This window comes from Labeo rohita, chromosome 21, assembly GCF_022985175.1.
Source record: "Labeo rohita strain BAU-BD-2019 chromosome 21, IGBB_LRoh.1.0, whole genome shotgun sequence".
Lineage (NCBI taxonomy): Eukaryota > Metazoa > Chordata > Actinopteri > Cypriniformes > Cyprinidae > Labeo > Labeo rohita.
Genome location: NC_066889.1, coordinates 11,714,045 through 11,733,012, shown reverse-complemented (window position 1 = coordinate 11,733,012; position 18,968 = coordinate 11,714,045). Strand labels below are relative to the sequence as shown.

Here is an 18,968-nt window from a genome sequence, read left to right as displayed (position 1 = left end):
CATCTCTGAGGTTGGTAAATGGTCACCTGACATGCAGGTAAACAAATTAAATGTTTCAATTTTTTAGTAGGTATTTTAATTTTGATGAATGTTATTTTATAATGATGTATTTTACATTATTATGATTTAATTATTAGCTTTTCATTAAACTCACAAATCCTCTGCAATTAGACGGTGGCCGTGTCGGAGCCGCACCATACACGTGTGCAGTATAGGGGGTCGAAACGCATACTGAAGTGCGGCTGATGTATCAACAAGCATTGGCTAGTGTGACCACGATCATTTCCGGTGGCCGTGTCGGAGCCGCGCCATAGACGTGTTCAGTGTGTGGTAAGAGATTTATTCATCATACAGTGTATTTAGCTTCACTTATAACGTGAGTATTTTTTTTTAAATGCACAAACTTCCACTAGACTAAGCTAAACTAATCAGTAATGATGTTCTTTGTTCGTTTTCTGTTGCTTTTTGAATAACTAATTAAATGTAAGCATTATAATTAACTTACAACGTTTTTATTTAATTGTTGTCATGTCAAATATTAATTAAGTCATATTAAAAACATTAGGCTGCTTTTAGCCATATACTGGAGCTGGTTTTGGGCAATGAAATTAAGTATGTATATAATTAAATAAATTAACATGATAATATCATGTATCGGCGATCTCACAGGCTGACGACAGAACACTAACTTACTGTAGCGTATTATTTATTCACCCTCCATGCATCCTAGGTGTATATGACTTGCTTCTTTCAGACGAATGCAATCGGAGTTATATTAAAATTTATCCTGGCACTCCCAAGCTTTTGAACGGCATAGACAGGTGTTTCTCTTCATCAGTCCAAAACAAGTCAAATAAAGTGCATCCAATCATAATAGTGCCTCACACGACTCGGGGGGTCAATAAAGGCCTCCTGTAGAGAGTCAATGTGTTTTTGTAAGAAAAATATCCATATTTAAAACATAGGAATCGCTTTAATCTAGCTTGTGCTAACAGTTCTACACGGAACATGCTGCTTTGGTAAGGAGCGTGGCAGTACTGAAACACCGTCTAAGCTGTTCGCCAATCACAACACACTGGGACAGCTAACCAATCGCAACATGTTTTGTTTTTCGAAAGGCGAGCCTTCATCAAACCCGGAACTAATCGAGCCTTTTGTGCCAGGCTGGGGGGAAAGGTATTTTAATAATGTAAATTATGTGAAAAATAATGCATTTTTTCAAACCACCAAGCATGGGAGCATGTTCTAGTACACCCCCAAAACAACATCAAGACTTTGTAAAAGAGCATAATAGGACCCCTTTAAATGAATGTAATAAACAAGTTAGGTCAAAAGTAATCTAAAAGTGATCCGAAAGTCGTCTGATTATATTACCTAAATTGTGTAAGGTAATGGATTATGTTACTAACGACAATTTAATTCATGTCATTTGGAATCAGTAGCAGACTACAATTTGTAAGTAACATACCCACACTCTTAAAAAGGATGTGTTGAAAACAACAAAACCTTTGTTGTTTCTAAACACGCCTTTGTGTCTAGTTAAGGACAACACATTTTGTGTTACTTTCAACTCAACCTGTGTTATTCCTGCTAATTTTCTATACACTAATGTGTTATAATTACACAACTTGTGTCAATTACATGCACAAAATGACACAAAACATGTTAAAATAGTCAACACAAAAATGTGTACAAATAAACTTCCTTTTTGAGTGTGCAGCTTTGTGCATGCACTATAATTCATCCTACCAACTTGCAAAAAGTTTTTTAAAATTATACCATTATCGCTTCTGTGTAAACTACAAAAATGCAGATTTGTGAAAATGGTGATGACATGCACATGCTTATTAAAGAGACAGTTAATCAAAAGATGAAAATTCAATCATTAATTAATCACCCTCAAATCGTTTCAAACCCGTAAGACCTTTGTTCTTCTTCAAAACACACATTTTTGTATTTTTTTCATAAATTTTGACTCTCTATAGACAGCAAGGATATTACCAAGGTAGTTCAAGGTCCAGAAAGGTACCAAGAACATCGACAAAATAGTCCGTGTGACATCAGTGGTTCAACCGAAATTTTATGAAGCTATAAGAATATTTCTTGTTGCGCAAAAAAAAACATTTTGCCATTTTGAAGAGTACCACGATGCATATGCATGCTTTCCTCTGAACGTAAATATGCCACAGCGTATGCATATTCTACATCAGCAGCACCATGCACATGCATTGTTTACATGCATATCAAAGCACACGCATGGAGAGCTGGTGCTAGGGTGATATGGAGGAGAAGAATGTTGTTATTTTAGTTTTTTGTGCATAAAAAGTGTTCTTGTAGCTTCATAAAATTACAGGTGAACCACTGATGTCACATGGACTATTTTGTCAATACTCTTGGTACCTTTATGGACCTTGAAGGTGGTAGGACCCTTGCTGTCTATGGAGGGTCAGAAAGCTCTCGGATTTCATCAAAAATATCTTAATTTGTGTTCCGAAGGTGAACAAAGGTCTCAAGGGTTTGGAACAACATGAGAGTGAGTAATTAATGACAAAATAGTTATTTTTGGGTGAACTATCCCTTTAAGTGTTCCTTAAGTATTTCTTTACAATGTAACATCACAAACAACCATTTTTAATACAATGTTATTGTAAGCCTTATTCTAAAGTTAGTCACAGTAAGTCTTCTGAAACGTTATACCCTTTTTTTTTTTTTTTTGGCTGTTGATCGGTTTTACGTCAAAAAAAAAAAAAAAAATGGCTTACACTATTTAATCACATCACCGTTTTATTTTTGTAGTGTTAGTTATTTCTCATCCAAATACTTTTTACAGAAACCCTGCATTTTTGGCCCTTAAACCAACACTGAAAGAAAATATGTAAAATGAAACTTACCTGAAGGAAAGTTGTCCCTGGTTGTTTTAGGCAAACTCCAAATACTGTTAACTCCCACGACTTTTTAAACATCTTGAAGAAAAGTACCAGTACATGTATGATGTAACAGTTTATTAAAAAAAAATCCGCGTTTTGCAAAACCTTCGGGGTTTATGCGCTGTTGTGGTTCCATCAGCCAATCAGCGTTGTGTTGACGTCATCAAGATCAAGACGAAAGTTATTAGTCACATGACGTTTCAGTACAGGTGATTGGTTAAAAAAACTGGGCTGCAGAACTTAGCGTTTCGGTCGAGTAATTTGCACTTACTGAGCAAACAAGGATGAGATAAATGGGAATGTCCAAGATATCATCCAAGGTACTGTATAAGTCATATTGGCGTAGTCTGAGATGTTTATTTTTTTTAAGTTTAACTAACACCTGTTCACGAACGCGGTTGCACATGAAAACTCGAACTTGTTTTGTATTTACTAACGTTATATATCCTGATGCTCAATGGCAGTTGTTCTAACTTATTTTAACTAGGCTAATTCATACTAATATTCGCGAAAGTGTAGAATTATAACTCCTAGTTAATTTAGGATGTTAAATTTTAGTTTTTAACGCTGCACAGACGAACACTGTGAAGTTGACGTTAAGGTGCTGGTTTGTAGCTATTGATGTAACGTTAACTAGATAAAAGCGACTATTTTGTCATAGACGTGCAACCCTGTTCTGTTGGAATAGCTAATTGTCGCCATCTTATGATTTTAAACGGTTATCGCAGCTGCAGATCAATTTAGTTTCCATGACGATAAAGCAAGAAAATGAAAACATACTTTAAAGGAACAAGCAATCGGTAAGAGACACAAATAACTGGATGAGACACTTTAAAATAGAGGAACAGATGTTATATGTAGACGTCTGATAAGTAGAAAATGGATGTGTTGTTAATGATAACCTTTTAGAAATTGAAATAAAGCTAAAATAAAATCTAAATAGTACACAAGCTTAATCTTTTAACCCTCTGGGCCTCTTCGTTTAGGAGTCACACTTGGCTCCTTCACGGTCAAAAATAACCGAAGCCTTGAATTGTAAATTTTTGTTCTTTCAGGAAAATCATTGTAAAATATTTTTGTTCAATAATTTATATATATATATATATATATATATATATATATATATATATATATATATATATATATATAATATTATTATTATTATTATTTAGCAGTTTGAGGGGATTTTATGACAGTATGCAATATTTATAAAATTTTAATAAGCGGTTTTTCCCATTAGAATTAATATCTGTTTATTTATATAATTACTATGTAATCATTTATATATATATATATATATATATATATATATATATATATATAGACCATTCCGCTAGATGTAAACAACACTGGTCCAGAAGCACTTCCTGTTTTTTTTATTTTTTATTTTATTTCACATTTACAAATACATCTTAAAGGTGCTAATGTAACATTTTCATCCAGTCAAATGTTATGTTGGTTGTATTTTTTTGTGATGTTTGTGTAAAGTAAAAAAAAAAAAAAAAAAGAAGCAGGAAGTGTATCGGGACCAGTATGTTTACATCTGACGAAATGGTCTATATATATATATATATATATATATAAAAATGCAACATTGCACATTTAAACTGAGTGACCACATTTTTGGAAGTAAGAATTCTGCCATTTGGTGTCATTAAAACATAAAAATATGTGTAATGTCATGTAAGCACCTGTATATCTCCCTATATACATATTATACATGTATACAGAGGCTTTTGGATGACCATTGTTTTTTTTTAACATATTTTATTAGGTTTTGCTTTTAGATATACATTTAGACATTCTAAAAGACAACTTTTTTTGTCAAGGTTTAGATATTTTTAGTTAGATAAATATCAGGTTGCATTATGATTACAAACAAACATTAAAATTTTGTCAGAAAGGGAACACATGCGAAGCATTACTGTTACTCAGATATCAGGAACATTGCGAAAATAAGAGCAGAAACATACATTTTTGCTATAAATAATTATCAAACAGTAAATTTAAGAAAAAGAGGTAAAACAAAAATTCTAAACCATAAATAAATATAACTGTAAATATTTACAGATAAACTGTAATTATTTTACAAGAAAATTGCTCTCCCATCTCACATATTCTCAAAATTTGTTCTGTTGCAGTTAATTTCTGAGTGTGTCTGTTTTTGAGAGTGGCTCTTTTGGTGTTTTTACATTTATTCATTTTATTTCACATATTCTCAAAATTTGCTCTGTTGCATTTTTATCAGTTCATTTCTATGTGTGTCTGTGTGTGGGTGTCTATTTTGCACTCTTGATATTCTAGAGTGTCACCGCTTGATTGCTGTGCACTTTTTTTTTTTTTTTTTTACTGCACAGCAGCTGATTTGTAGTTGGTACCACCAAAAGATTCCCTGAGTTTTCATATTTTTTTGTATTTCCCATTCATTTCCTATGTCGGTCATTTTTGACCGCGAAGGAGCCAAGTGTGACTTTTTTTTTTTTGTGACCCTTTAACATGTCTGAGTCAGTCCGTGATTTTTTTGTGTGTTCACATAGCTAATGCAACAAAAGTCACCAAGTGTCATCTCATTCCGATCATGCTGCGATATTTAAAAATTTAAAATATAATTTTTTTTTTCAGTACAAAATGGCCAGAGGCCCAGAGGGTTAATTAAAAATGCAATTAGAAATGTTGCATTGGCAACTACCTGAAATAAAAAAAACCTGAAGCTGAAGTACTAAAATCACTAAAACTACTGAAATAAGATTTAAAAAAAAAAAAAAGAAATAAAAACTAAAAAGCACATAATAAAACTACTAAAACTAATACTAACTAAAATGAAAATAAACTCAACATTTAAAAATAAATTAATATGACTATAGTTGTATCAATAAAACTAAAGTAACACAAAAAGCAGTGCAATTTCAAAAACTTTTCAGGGCGTTTGAAGTTGTGTCTGTTTTCATTCATTCCAAAGTGTCCAGATGTTTAGCACTAGTCTAAGCTCCTCATATGAGTCAGTAGTGACCTATTTCTGCGTTAAAGCGATGATGGGTGTGGTGCTTTCATCTAGAAGCCAGTTTTGGGTTATCTATCTTGAGCACAAACCTTGTCTAGTTTAGTTTAGCTCAGTTATCAGTCAGTTGATCCTTCATTTTGAGTCAAACTGTAGTCACCGTTTGGTCCCTGAAGTTTCTGTTTAGCCTACATACTAATTCTGTGTAAACTACTTTAGACAGTAGACCTATATTTTAACCTTTTGCTAGCATATGTGGCTTCTTTCTGAACATCTGTATGCACTGGATATAGCAGATAGTGTCTATGCTTCAGTCTTAAGTGTCTGAAGAAGCAGATCAATAATGTGAACAAGCCTGAATTATAGCTGCCACGCTGGATGGACTGAAGTTTTGAATGCACTGCTTGAATGTCTCTTTCAGACATCCAATAAGGTTCCTTTGACAGGCATTCAGTTTTGCTCATCTGCTGTGTAGAGAGGTGCGCCATCTGGTGGCTGAATATTATCAAGAATTATAGCTAGTATTTGAGAAAAAAGTTTATTAATAGTAAATAAATAAGAAGTAACATGTGTAAGAATAATATTTAAGCCATATCGCTTTTTCCATTATCTAAAACACTAGATAAGTAATATTATTTACTGATTATATCTATAAAAAAAATAACCAGACTTGCGTAACACAACCCATAGTCGGTATGTTTTTAGTAGCTATTCAATACTGATTTAGTTATTCTTGTGATATGAGTAATTTGCTCATGAAAACACAGCAATCCTTTACTCTTCACCATTTCTTTAACACAGAAGTAAAGTTATGAGTCAGACTTCCGTTTCATTAGCCGCAATAGGGAAATAATGAGAAGAATGACAACGTGCAGTAAACAGTAAAACTCTTTGCACTACAAACCATTGTGTTCGTAGATAAGATTAAAAATAATATGGTAAGACACAACAATTTGCAATATCAAGCAGCAAAAACGAGCTGTTTTGTACAGCTAAAAATAGCTGGATGCAGATGAGACTGGAAGCCAGACCCATAAAATTTAAAATCAGTTTGTTTCCGTTTAACATGAAACACTTTGTTTTTGTTAATTTTATTGTCATCTGAAAATAACAGTCCAACAGTCCAAAATATTCATATCTAAGCTGATACTTAAGTGTGGCAGTTTTGAAATGCCTTTAAAGATTGTGACTATTTCTACGCTAATAGTGTAATGATAACTTTTAGCATTACAAAATGCACACAAATAGTTGCTGACATTTTTGGCTAAAATGTAAATGATTATATAAATGGTAGATGGGTAATAATGTTTTAGTAATAAACAACAATTTTGACAAAACTATATATGTATATGTAAATATATATATATATATATATATATATATATATATATATGTGTATATATATATGTGTGTATATATATATGTGTATATATATATATATATATATATATATATATATACACACTACCATTCAAAAGTTTGGGGTCAGTAAGACTTGTAATAGTCTTTAAAGAAGTCTCTTATGCTCATCAAGGCTGCATTTATTTGATTAAAAATATAGAAAAAAACAGTAATATTGCAAAATGTTTTTACAATATAAAATAATGTTTTTTTTTATTTTAACATACTTTAAAATAGAATTTATTTCTGTGATGAAAAGCTGAATTTTTATCAGCTGTTACTCCAGTCTTAAGTGTCACATGATCCTTCAGAAATCATTCTAATATGCGGATTTATTATTAGAATGATCAATGTTGGATAATATCAACAGTTGTGCTGCCAAATATTTTTTGGAACCTGTGATTTATTTTTTTTTATTTTTATTTATTTTTTATTTTATTTTATTTTTTTTCAGGATTCTTTAATGAATAACAAGTTTAAAAAGTACAGTGTTTATTCAAAATATAAATATTTTATAACAATGTAAATTATTTATTATTAACTTTTAATAAACTTTTAATTATTAACTTAATACATTCTTGGTGAATAAAAGTATTAATTTCTTAAAAAAAAAAAAAAAAAAAAAAAGAAACAATAAAAATGTACTGACCCCAAACTTTTGAACGGTAGTATATATATATATATGTATATATATATATATATATACACATATATACACATACATATATATATATATGTGTGTATATATATATATATATATATATATAATATATAATTAATTTTGAAAAACCTGATGCAACTTGTGTAACAATAGGCCTAGTTCATTGTAATCCATTATTATTATTAATTGACTGATTGAGTGTGTGATTGAAAAGAAACATTTTTTTAGAAATGTCTATAAAACTCTAGGTCATAGTAACCAGAGGCTACCAAGCTTAAATAGGACAAAAAATAAATCAATCAATCAAATAAAAAAACACTAAAAGTGCTGTATACTTTTTTGTGATGAACAGGCTTAAAGGAACACTCCACTTTTTTTGAAAATAGGCTTATTGTCCAACTCCCCTAGATTTAAACAGTTGAGTTTTATCGTTTTCGAATCCATGCAGCCAGTTTCTGGGTCTCGCAGTAGCACTTTTAGCATAGCTTAGCACAGATCATTGAATCTGATTAAACCGATAGCATCTCGCTCAAAAATGACCACATATAATGACATTATTTTTCCTACTTAAAACTTGACTCTTCTGTAGTTACATCGTGTACTAAGACTGACGGAAAATAAAAAATTGCGATTTTCTAGGCTGATATGGTTAGGAACTATACTCATTCCAAATTCCATTCCGAATGAGAGTATAGTTCCTAGCCATATCAGCCTAAAAATCACAACTGTTGACGTAATTACAGAAGAGTCAAGTTTTAAATAGGGAAAATATCAAAACTCCTTTGCTAACGGTCTAATCGGATTCAATGACCTATGCTAAGCTATGCTAAAAGTGCTACCGCCAGACCCGGAGATTGGCTGAATGGATTTGAAAATGGTAAAACTCAACTGTTTAACTCTAGGGGAGTTGGACAATGAGCCTATTTTCCAAAAAAAAGTAGAGTGTTCCTTTAAAGGAATAGTTCACCCAAAAATAAAATTTCTGTCATTTACTCATACTCAAGTTTTTCCAAACCTGCATTAATGTCTTCCTTCTGAAGAACACCAAAGTATGGAAGCCTGTTTCACTGAATAAAAAATAAAAAAGGTAATTGTGACTTTTTGTCTCACAGTTCTGACTTTTTTCTCACAATTTCGAGTTTACATCTCACAAGTCTGACTTTTTTTTTCTCAGAATTGTGTCATATAAATTTGCAATTCTGTCTTTCTTTCTTAGAACTGTGAGATATAAACACAGAATTCGGCACAGTTGTACCTTGAGCTTAAACTTCACACTTAACTTGGGAAACCTGCCAGATGTTCAGGAACTTCATAAAGACAAAAGGTTACTGTCTCAGGGCTTGGGCTGTCTGCTAAATCACAATATACATAACCTTTTAGAAATTTGTAATCCAACAGTTATAAAGTCAGAATTGCGAGATTTAAACTCGCAATTCTGACTTTTTTTCTCAGAATTATGAGATACAAACTTGCAATTGCGAGTTATAAGTTCTGAGGAGAAAAAAAGACTGATAAGTTTACAGAATTGCGAGTTTATATGTCATAATTCTGACTTAACTTGCAATTGCCAGTTTATATTACACAATTCTGACTTTATTTCTTACAATTGCGGCTTTATATCTCGGAATTCTAACTTTATAACTCGCAATTGCGAGTTTATGTTATGCAATTTTTTTTTTTTTTTTTTCAGAATTGCGACTTCAGAATCTTACAATTCTGAAAAAAAAGTCAGAATTGTGAGATAAGTCGCAATAACCTTTCTTTTTATTTTTTATTCAGTGGCAGAAACGGGCTTCCATACAAAATTTATTCAGACACCTTCAACATTTCTCACATTATTACAGTATATTCACTATAGTTTAGAAAATGATAATAAAATATGACAAGAACTCAGAGTTAAAACTGTTTCAAAACAAATATATCTTGATAATGTCAGATAGAAAGGCATGTAATGGATTACAACTGTTAGTATGACAATATTTACACAACTACTTTGTTGCGCAATTACCAAGCAATGCTTAATTTTGTTCAGTCTGTGGAGTAAAATAGTTGCATGAGCAATTAAAGAAAAAACACTTAAGCAAAACATGGTCAGGCCAAAGTGTCTGAATAATTTTTGGCCCCAATTTTTATCTGTTTAGCTGATAATCCACTGTATGAAGAATTTTTGGCTATAATACGTCACAGTTTACTTTATTTTGCCACCCTCAATTACATAAATTAACTATAGTGTCCTGCACTCACTAGTAAAAAAGTTTTAAAAATTATATCTGGTGTCTGAAGAGTTGTTGGTTTGACTGTATGTTGAACAGTTTGAGTAACCAAACAGTTTCTGTTCCCCAGAAAAGAGTTGTGTAATAATTTTCGAATTTCTCTAGAAGTTTAACAACTTGAGGTTGCGTAAATTCTAACAGAATTTCCCTTTTTTGATGAACAATCCTTTTAAATCAACGTTATCAGGTCTGTTCATAACAGACCAGTCGGTCTTTGAAAACCAGTAGATGGCGCTGTTGATTAAACTTAAGTGTTTAAACACTAACAAAGCAAACGCAGCCTACATTTCCATATACAAATTTCACTGAAAGAATAAAAATCTTATGTCATCACACGTTTGTTATAGAAAACTGTAAGCTGGAAGATGTCAAATAGGAACTGAAAGAGAGGAATAAGATTCAAAACACGGTAAGCTGGTTTCCAGAGTGGCTGGATGCATGTGAAAATATGACTGGAAATATGTGTCCAAAACAAAGAATCACTGATTTATTAATAATCTCGACCTAGAGTATCACTGCACTCATTACAGCAGTAAAACTATTTCTGATCGGTACAGATAACAAAGATAGTTTATGCTCTCGTGCGCCCTCTGGTGTGTGACTAAACCATCTACAGCGTTTAAAAACACAATGTCGTTGACAGTGTCTTTTTTTTTTTTTTTTTTTCTTACAAGAAGAATGTTTTAACAAAGTCTTACACTTGTACCAGGTGTCCTTCCTGTCTGTCAGTTTACAGCAAACAGAGATTTGTAAGGAAATAACAGGGGAGTTTTGTTTCAGTGCACGTATGTAATCACTGGACACATTTCAGTCAGAAAGGAAGTGGCTTATTGCTTTCCAAATAACGTACAGTTTTTATTTTTGGCACTGAAAGTACGCTGACTAATGTCAAGAGCGACTCATCCTCTTAAGTGTTTTTCTGTAAATTCCTTTGCTTTAGTGATGAAGTTGTGTGTCATTTTTTTTCTTCTTCCTCTCCTTCAGCCGCCCCTCCTCCTCTCTCCCAAACTCTCGCCCGCCTCTGTCTCAGTTAAACAGGATGCTGCTACTTCGTTTGCAGTGCCAACAGCTGAGGTCTGCTTCCTGAGTTTCTCTCCAGCCTAAGAGAGTTATAGGAACAAAAAGGAAGTGTGTGTTTGTGCGAAGGCGAGGGACAGTGTGTAATGTACGTTTGTTAGAAAGAGCAAAAGAAAAGAGAGAGAGAGGCAGAGAGAGAGAGACTATGGAATGCTGTGATGTCACCAGCTAAGTCATACACAAAGGCAAGAAGGACACACAAGCACTTACTCTCTCTCTTAGTAAAGTCTGCCGTGGAGCGTCCGCACCCAGCTGTGAGTACATTTTTACTTCACACAGGCTTTTTTTCTTCTCTTTCCAACTTTCTTTTTGTTTGCCACCATTTCTAGGCATTAACTGCAGTCTGTATGTGTAGGAAGGCAGGCAGACATCCAGTCTTTTTGTCTCGGTCATAGTTGCTGTTGCTGCTGTACTTTTTTGTAAATGATGTTATCTCACATTTTTTTAGTTGTAGATGTCCGCCTTCTCTCTTAAAGAGGTCACAGCATGCTAGCTCAGTTGTGACCAAAATAAGACCATTTTAAAATAGAGCAGAAGTGTCTTGTGAAAGGAAGGGGGATTTGCTGACGACAGAAGTGAACCCCCCTGTTCCTGAGGAATCCCCTCAGTCAGGCCTAAAACAACTGGGAAATCATGTGTAAATGAGTAAAAATACGCTTTTTAACAAAAGTTTCTTAACTTTTTGATGCCCACAACCTCCGAATATGATAATCCCCTTTATTAAAATACAAAGGCAGTTGCATATTTTGCAGTGTAAATATGTTTATACTGTGTGAGCGGAAAAACATGGTGTTATATAGACAATACATGCAATAAAATCCTTTTATAATGTCATAATACTAAAGCTGATCATTATTTAAAATATTTAAAATGTTCTTTATTATTTGAAAACTACTTTGTATTAAGCTGTCAGTGAAACTTTATTAATACATTTATTTTTTTGTGTGTGTTCTGTTTTTAAAAGCATATCATTTTTTGCATTAAGCATATTAAATAATGTGTTTGGCAGCCATAAAAAATTGTATTTTTAAGTCATTAACTAGTCACTAGTCTTGTAAAAATTGAAACTGAAATCTAAATTGAAAATTGAAATTGTATCTAATTTGATCAATTAAAAAAGTTAAAATATTGCATTTAGCATATTAAATAATATATTTAAAGTTGACAACTAAAAAAAAAAAATTGCTTTTGTAAAATAAGTCATTAACTAGTCTTTTAAAAATCGAAAAGTATCAGATTTAATTAAATAAAAAATGTTTAGCATATTAAATAATATATTTAAAGTTAACAACCGCAAAAATATATATATATATATTATATAAAAAAAAAATATATATGAAATATATATTTTATGTTAAATATATATATGCTTAATGCAAATATATATATATATATTTGCATTAAGCATATGTTTTTTTTTTTTTTTTCATTAAGCATATTAAATAAGTTTTAAGTTTAATGAAGTTATCTTTGACAACCAGAAAAAAAAAAAAGATGTTTTTGTAAATAAGTCATTAACTAGTCACTAGTCTTTTAAAAATCAAAAAGAAACCCTATCAAATTTTATTAAATAAAAAAAAATGCATTTAGCTCATTGAATAGTATATTTAAAGTTAACTTTGGTAATTGTAAAAAAAAATGTGTATTTTTGTAAATACATCATTAACTAGTCACTAGTCTTTTAAAAATCAGAAAGAAACTGCCAAATTTGATTAATTAAATTATTTAAAGTTAACTTTGACAACTGTAAAATAAAAATTTTTTTTTTTTTTTTGGGGGGGTAAATAAGTCATTAACTAGTCACTAGTCTTTTAAAAATCGAAAGGAACCTTAACAAATGTGATCAATAAAAAAATAAAAAATTAAATAAACATATTTTTTTAAAGTTAACTTGGACAACCCTAAAAACAATGTATTTTTGTAAATAAAAAAAGTTTAATTTTCCCATCCACCCTGTTAGAAAACCATGGGTCTGGAGCATTTAAGTGTATAAACAAACAAACAATTGGGAAAAAAAAAAACAAAAAAAAAAACAGAGAAAGAGACAAAGATCAGGACTTTTTGGACTTTTAACATAACACACCAAAAATCTCAAGCTGCACAGGAAGCGAAAGAGCAAACAAACTATTAAAGAGATCAGATTGTTTCCAGATGTTGTAATCTGTTATTTCTTTCTGACAGCGTGTCCAGTTTATGGCTGCTAATTAGTGATGAGAGCTTGTGTGTGGTGAACGGACCGAGCTGGGCTTCATCATCGTCTTTACCACCGTCATCCTCGTTCTGAAGGACTGTTGCTGAATCTCAGGATATATTTGGGTGCACCACACACACGGCCATGCTGCAGCAGATCTTGAATGACATGTACATCGACCCAGATGTGCTGGACGCTCTGAACGATGAGCAGAAGAAGACGCTCTTCCTGAAGATGCGCGAGGAGCAGGTGCGCCGCTGGAAGGAGCGAGAGGAGAAGATGGAGAGGGAACCACTCAAACCCAAACCAAAGACAGGTGGGTGATGGGTTTATATCACACCGATTAAATCGAAAGCAGATATGTCATGTGATCTGTGTGTCTTATTGAAGCAAGTTCTCAGAGAACTTTTAATACAGTAGATGAAATTAAGATTTTCCCCTGGTTTCACAGACAAGGCTTAAGCCTTGTCTCAAGCTAAAATGTAAGTCTGAGCTGTTTCAACTGAAATAAACTTGCACTGACTGATCTTAAAATATATCAGTGCCTTTGTTTTATCCCAAGATGGACACCACTAATGTTTTTTCTAAAGCACGTTAAAAAAATAATTACTTAAATGTCCTAATTGAACTATGGCCTAATGTTGGCTTAGTCTAAGCCCTGTCTGTGAAACCAGGCCTTTATGTATTTAGTTTAAACTTAGTTTAAACAGTGCTACAATATTTCTTCTGTATATTTACTCATGGATGAGACCATTTTATTAATTTAACTGTATTATTATTATTATTATTATTATTATTATTGTTATTATTATATAAAAAACAAAATTCTCCTAGCACAGAACAGTAAAAATCCTGACCGTCAGGTTTATTTTATATACATAATTTTTATTGTTGTTGTTGTTTATAGTTGTTTTTAGTTGTATTTGAATTAGTTATTTAATTAATGAATAATCAATTACTAATTAATTAATAATTTGATTAGTTAATAATTAATAATTTGAATAATAATAACAACATTATTATTCCATTTTTTCCATACAAAATTTTCTGTTCATAATTTGTTTTTATTTTATTGTATTTTCAGATTTTATTTTATTGTATTTTCAAATTTAATTTAATTTTTTTATATTTAATTTTTTTTTTATATATTTTTATTTTATTTTATTTTATTGGTAACACATTTTCAATAAGGTTTCATTAGTTTGCATGAATTAACTATATTAGATAAAATATATATTATATATAAAATATATAATATATATTATATCTATATTTATATAGAATTTATTTACCTTATTTAATATTAATTTCTTCTTATTATTTATGTTAGTTAATGCATTAATGTTAACAAATGAGACCTTACCTTTTATTTTATTTTATTTTATTTTATTTTATTTCATTTTATTTTATTATTTTATTTTATTGGTAACACTTTACAAGAAGGTTTCATCTGTTTGCATGAATTAACTATATTAGTTAATATGAACATTAATATTTTTATTAACTAATATTACCAAATATGAATAAATGCTAAAAAAAATAGTTCATTGTTATTTTATTAGTTAATGCATCAATGTTGACAAATTTGTTGTAAACCTTATTGTAAAATGTTACCATTTTATTTTATTTTATTGATAACACTTAACAATAAGGTTATATTTGTTTACATAAGTGAAGTATATTATTAAAATTTAAATACAATTTGAAATTGTATCTGGCAACAGTAGTTAAGGTACTGTGAACTAATACGCACATGAACATTGTTATTAACTAATATTAACAATGATTAATAAATACTGTAAAATATATATTGTTCATTGTTGGATAATGCATTAACTAATGGTAACAATGAAACAGAAAAAAAGTGATGAGTTTAGATTGACACAGGTGTGCGTAGATCATTAAAACCTTATAAAGTTGTAAAACAAAATTTAAGCAAATCGTATATTTAGACACGATCCTTTCTGACTACGTATGGCACTTTAACAAGAGACATACAGTTGACATTTTAGAAGGACACTCAACCTGAAATTAAAGTCAGCATCTTGAGGTTTGAATGTGGGACATTTGAATTGCGAATGCAAATCTGTAATCAGTGCGTTTACCGTCCCCACATCTGTAAGCCACAGAAAACTCTTCCTTTTTATTGCTGCCTTTAAATGACTTAATATGGTCAGATTCTTAATGTGGCACATGACGTAGTCAGGGCAGAATAGCTGAGCTGATAGCACCCAGTTCACCAAAGTGGTACTGCAGACTTAATGGAAAAACATCTTGTAAATAGACTTACAGAGGTGGACACAGATGTTTGGACGACAGAAAGTGCTCTGAAACATAAAAATATTTACATTTGATGAGATGAGATGAGATGAGAGTTACAGTGATGGATGCCACCACTCGGAACATCTACGTCACAGACAACACACAAGACAAGTTTACAGTCTTCTGACTAAGCACAAGACGCCCAGACGTCATCAGAAAATTGTCATGACTAATATCAACAAAATCTGATATTAAGTCCACTTCCAAAACAGAGATTCACATATAATGTACTCACTCCCTTGTCATCCAAGATGTTCATATCTTTCTTTCTTCAGTCGTAAAGAAATTATGTTTTTTGAGGGAAAACATTTCAGCATTTTTCTCCATATAATAGATTGATATGGTGCCCCAAATTTGAACTTGAACTAAATGTGGCTTCAAACAATCCTAAATGTGGTTGTAAACGATCCCAGCCAAGGAAGAAGGGTCTTATCTAGTAACGATTGGTTATTTTTAATAAAAATAATACAATTTATATACTTTTTTAATGCTAGATGTCTTGTCTTACTGTGCCTGAACTGTTTTTGTTCCGGTTCATGGCAGTTAGGGTTTTTAAAATCGTCCTATATCGCTTACCTTTTTTGTTAAGGGTGTTTGATCTTCTTTGCATGTTCACTTTGCAAAAACTGGGTCGGTACTTCTGCAGCAGTGTAGGATGATTTTAAAATGTTTTTTGAAGTTGAGGGAGAAAATACGATTGGAGTTTTTCGACCCTAACTGTCTTGAGTCAGAATACACAGAGTTCAGGGAGAGAAAGGCAAGAGGAGCGTTTGAGATTAAAAAGTATTTAAAATTAAGTTTTTTAATGAAAATAACAGATCGTTTTGCTAGATAAGACCCTTCTTCCTTGGCTGGGATTGTTTACAGCCACATTTGGGATCGTTTGAAGCCGGATTTAAACTGCATTTTGAAAGTTCAAAATCGGGGCACCATAGCAGTCCATTATATGGACAAAAATGCTAAATGTTTTCCTCAAAAAACATAATTTCTTTACGACTGAAGGAAGAAACACATGAACATCTTGGATGACAAGGGGGTGAGTACATTGTATGTGAATGTTTGTTTTGGAAGTGGACTTCTCCTTTAAAGGATTTCCCCAGTGTAACACTGAAACATGGAAAACATCCAGTCAAGAATCTACAACATGAGGGTTTTTTCCTCAATTTCAACACTTTTTAACAATAAAGGTCGCAGACGTCACAGATACAAGACTTCCGTGAGCTGGTAAAAGCTGGTAAAAGGGAGGAGTAATCAGCTGAGATATGAGAGGAATGCAACTGAAAGATAGAGGGTATCTGTAAAACAGCAAAAGAGACAGAGCTGTGAAAAAAAGCAAACAAAAGAATGAAAAATGAAACTTTACGTTGCTAAAGTTACACCCGTTTAAACTGGTTAGACGTACAGAGGGCCTATGGAATCTGACATATCGGCTTTGTTACTGGAAGAGCCAGAACTTTGACAGATCGTCCTCAGCTGGATTAGTCAATGAGGAAAAAAAAAAAACAAATGCAATCAAAGTTTTAAAGGGATAGTTCACCCAAAATGAAAATTCTGTCATTATTTACTCACCCACATGCTGTTTCAAACCCGTAAAACCTTTGTTCACTTTTAGAACGACATGTGTCGTTCAGGTGAATAATTATTAACAGAATTTTTATTTTTGGGTTAACTGTCCCTTTAAGTGTCCAGAAACTTTTTGGGGCCACTGTATAGCCATTCTCTTGGGTTCATACGGAAGTTCACTGCAATAATTTAGGTTGACATGCGTAACTCCAAGAGGAAGTTGTCTTTGCTTAGTAACAAAGCGGTTATTATCAGGTCCCTGAATTTCAGACCTCAGGGGAAAACAGAGAGTCCTCTATCTCCTTGAGACAACAACAGCTGTTCTTGCAGGTCAATAGTTTCCCCAAGACATACTGATACAACATCTTGACTGCCTCTTTGCAACCCTGTCTTATAGACCATGGTGTCTATTAGCAAAGCGGATGAAATGACAAATAAAGTCATTCAAGGTTCTGTCACACAATAGTGCAATGCCATAACAAGAAATAATACAATAAAGTGAGTTTCTGTAGACATCCTGACCCTTGCATTGGGTGAGCAGGCTACACAAGGCAGAGGAAACACTTCTGTGACTGACCCAGTTTTAGAGCAAGAAAGGAAATGTCAGCCAGGCCAAGTTCCATTCCCTCACATAGATGACTGCCAATAAAACAGGAAGTGTACAGGAAGCGGAGGCGTTCAAAACGCACTGAGGAGGAAGAAAAAGGGAGAACGTTGGGATTGTAGATTTGATTATCAACAGTTGTGAGTCAAAGATGTGGACGTGTTATGTCTCCTGATTTTTGTGGTTTTTTGCCTTTGGGTTTGTAACGTCTTACATATTGCACTGCATATTTGCGTAGTTTTATTTAGCAAGGATTCACTTATTTACACAATTTTTTTTTGTTTTGTTTTTTTTTTTGTTTTCATCAATTCTGATACATGAACATAATCCACAAAAATATTAAGCAACTGCTTTCAACTTTAATTATAATAAAATGTTTCTTGAGCAGCAAATCAGCATATATAGTTGAGGTCAAAAGTTTACATACACCTTGCAGAATCTGCAAAATGGTAATTATTTTAACAAAATAAGAGGGATCATACAAAATGCATGTTTTTTGGGTTAGTACTGACCTGAATAAGATATTTCACATAAAACATGTTTACGTATAGTCCCACAAGAGAAAATAATAGTTGAATTTATAAAAATGACCCAGTTTGAAAGTTTACATACACTTGATTCTTAATACTGTGTTGATGCCTAAATGATCCATGGCTGTTTTTAGTTTTTGTTTGTATTTCTTCTTTTTTTTTGTTTAGTGATTCATGTTGTTCAAGAATTCCTTATTTGTCCTGAACACTTAAACTGTCCGCTGTTCTTCAGAAAATTCCTTCAGATCCCCCAAATTCTTTTTGGTTTTTTTTTAGCATTTTTGTGTATTTCAACCCTTTCCAACAATGACTTTATGATTGTGAGATCCATCTTTTCACACTAAGGACAACTATGGAACTATTACAGAAGGTTCAAATGCTCACTGATGCTTCAGAAGGAAAAACGATGCATTAAGAGGCG

The 18,968-nt window shown here is 32.1% G+C and overlaps 2 protein-coding genes across 3 annotated transcripts in view; one reads left to right on the top strand and one right to left on the bottom strand.

The window, feature by feature from the left end:
• nrg2a (neuregulin 2a) overlaps positions 1–2,978 on the bottom strand; it is a 133,689-nt gene extending 130,711 nt beyond the window's left edge. Inside the window, exon 1 of the mRNA XM_051092759.1 lies at positions 2,892–2,978. The gene's annotated coding sequence lies outside the window, so the exon portion shown is untranslated. The remainder of the gene's footprint in view (positions 1–2,891) is intronic.
• Positions 2,979–3,130: 152 nt separating this feature from the next.
• The window catches only part of zgc:100829 (uncharacterized protein LOC445149 homolog), a 32,947-nt gene continuing 17,109 nt past the window's right edge, over positions 3,131–18,968 (top strand). Inside the window, exons 1-2 of one of the 2 annotated variants that reach the window (XM_051093840.1) lie at positions 3,131–3,247; positions 13,519–13,844. In XM_051093840.1, the coding sequence (XP_050949797.1) occupies positions 13,673–13,844 (172 nt within the window). In that variant the 5' untranslated portion in view covers positions 3,131–3,247; positions 13,519–13,672. Of the gene's footprint in view, positions 3,248–11,350; positions 11,592–13,518; positions 13,845–18,968 lie in introns of those variants that run through there. The other variant, XM_051093839.1, reaches the window with a different exon arrangement.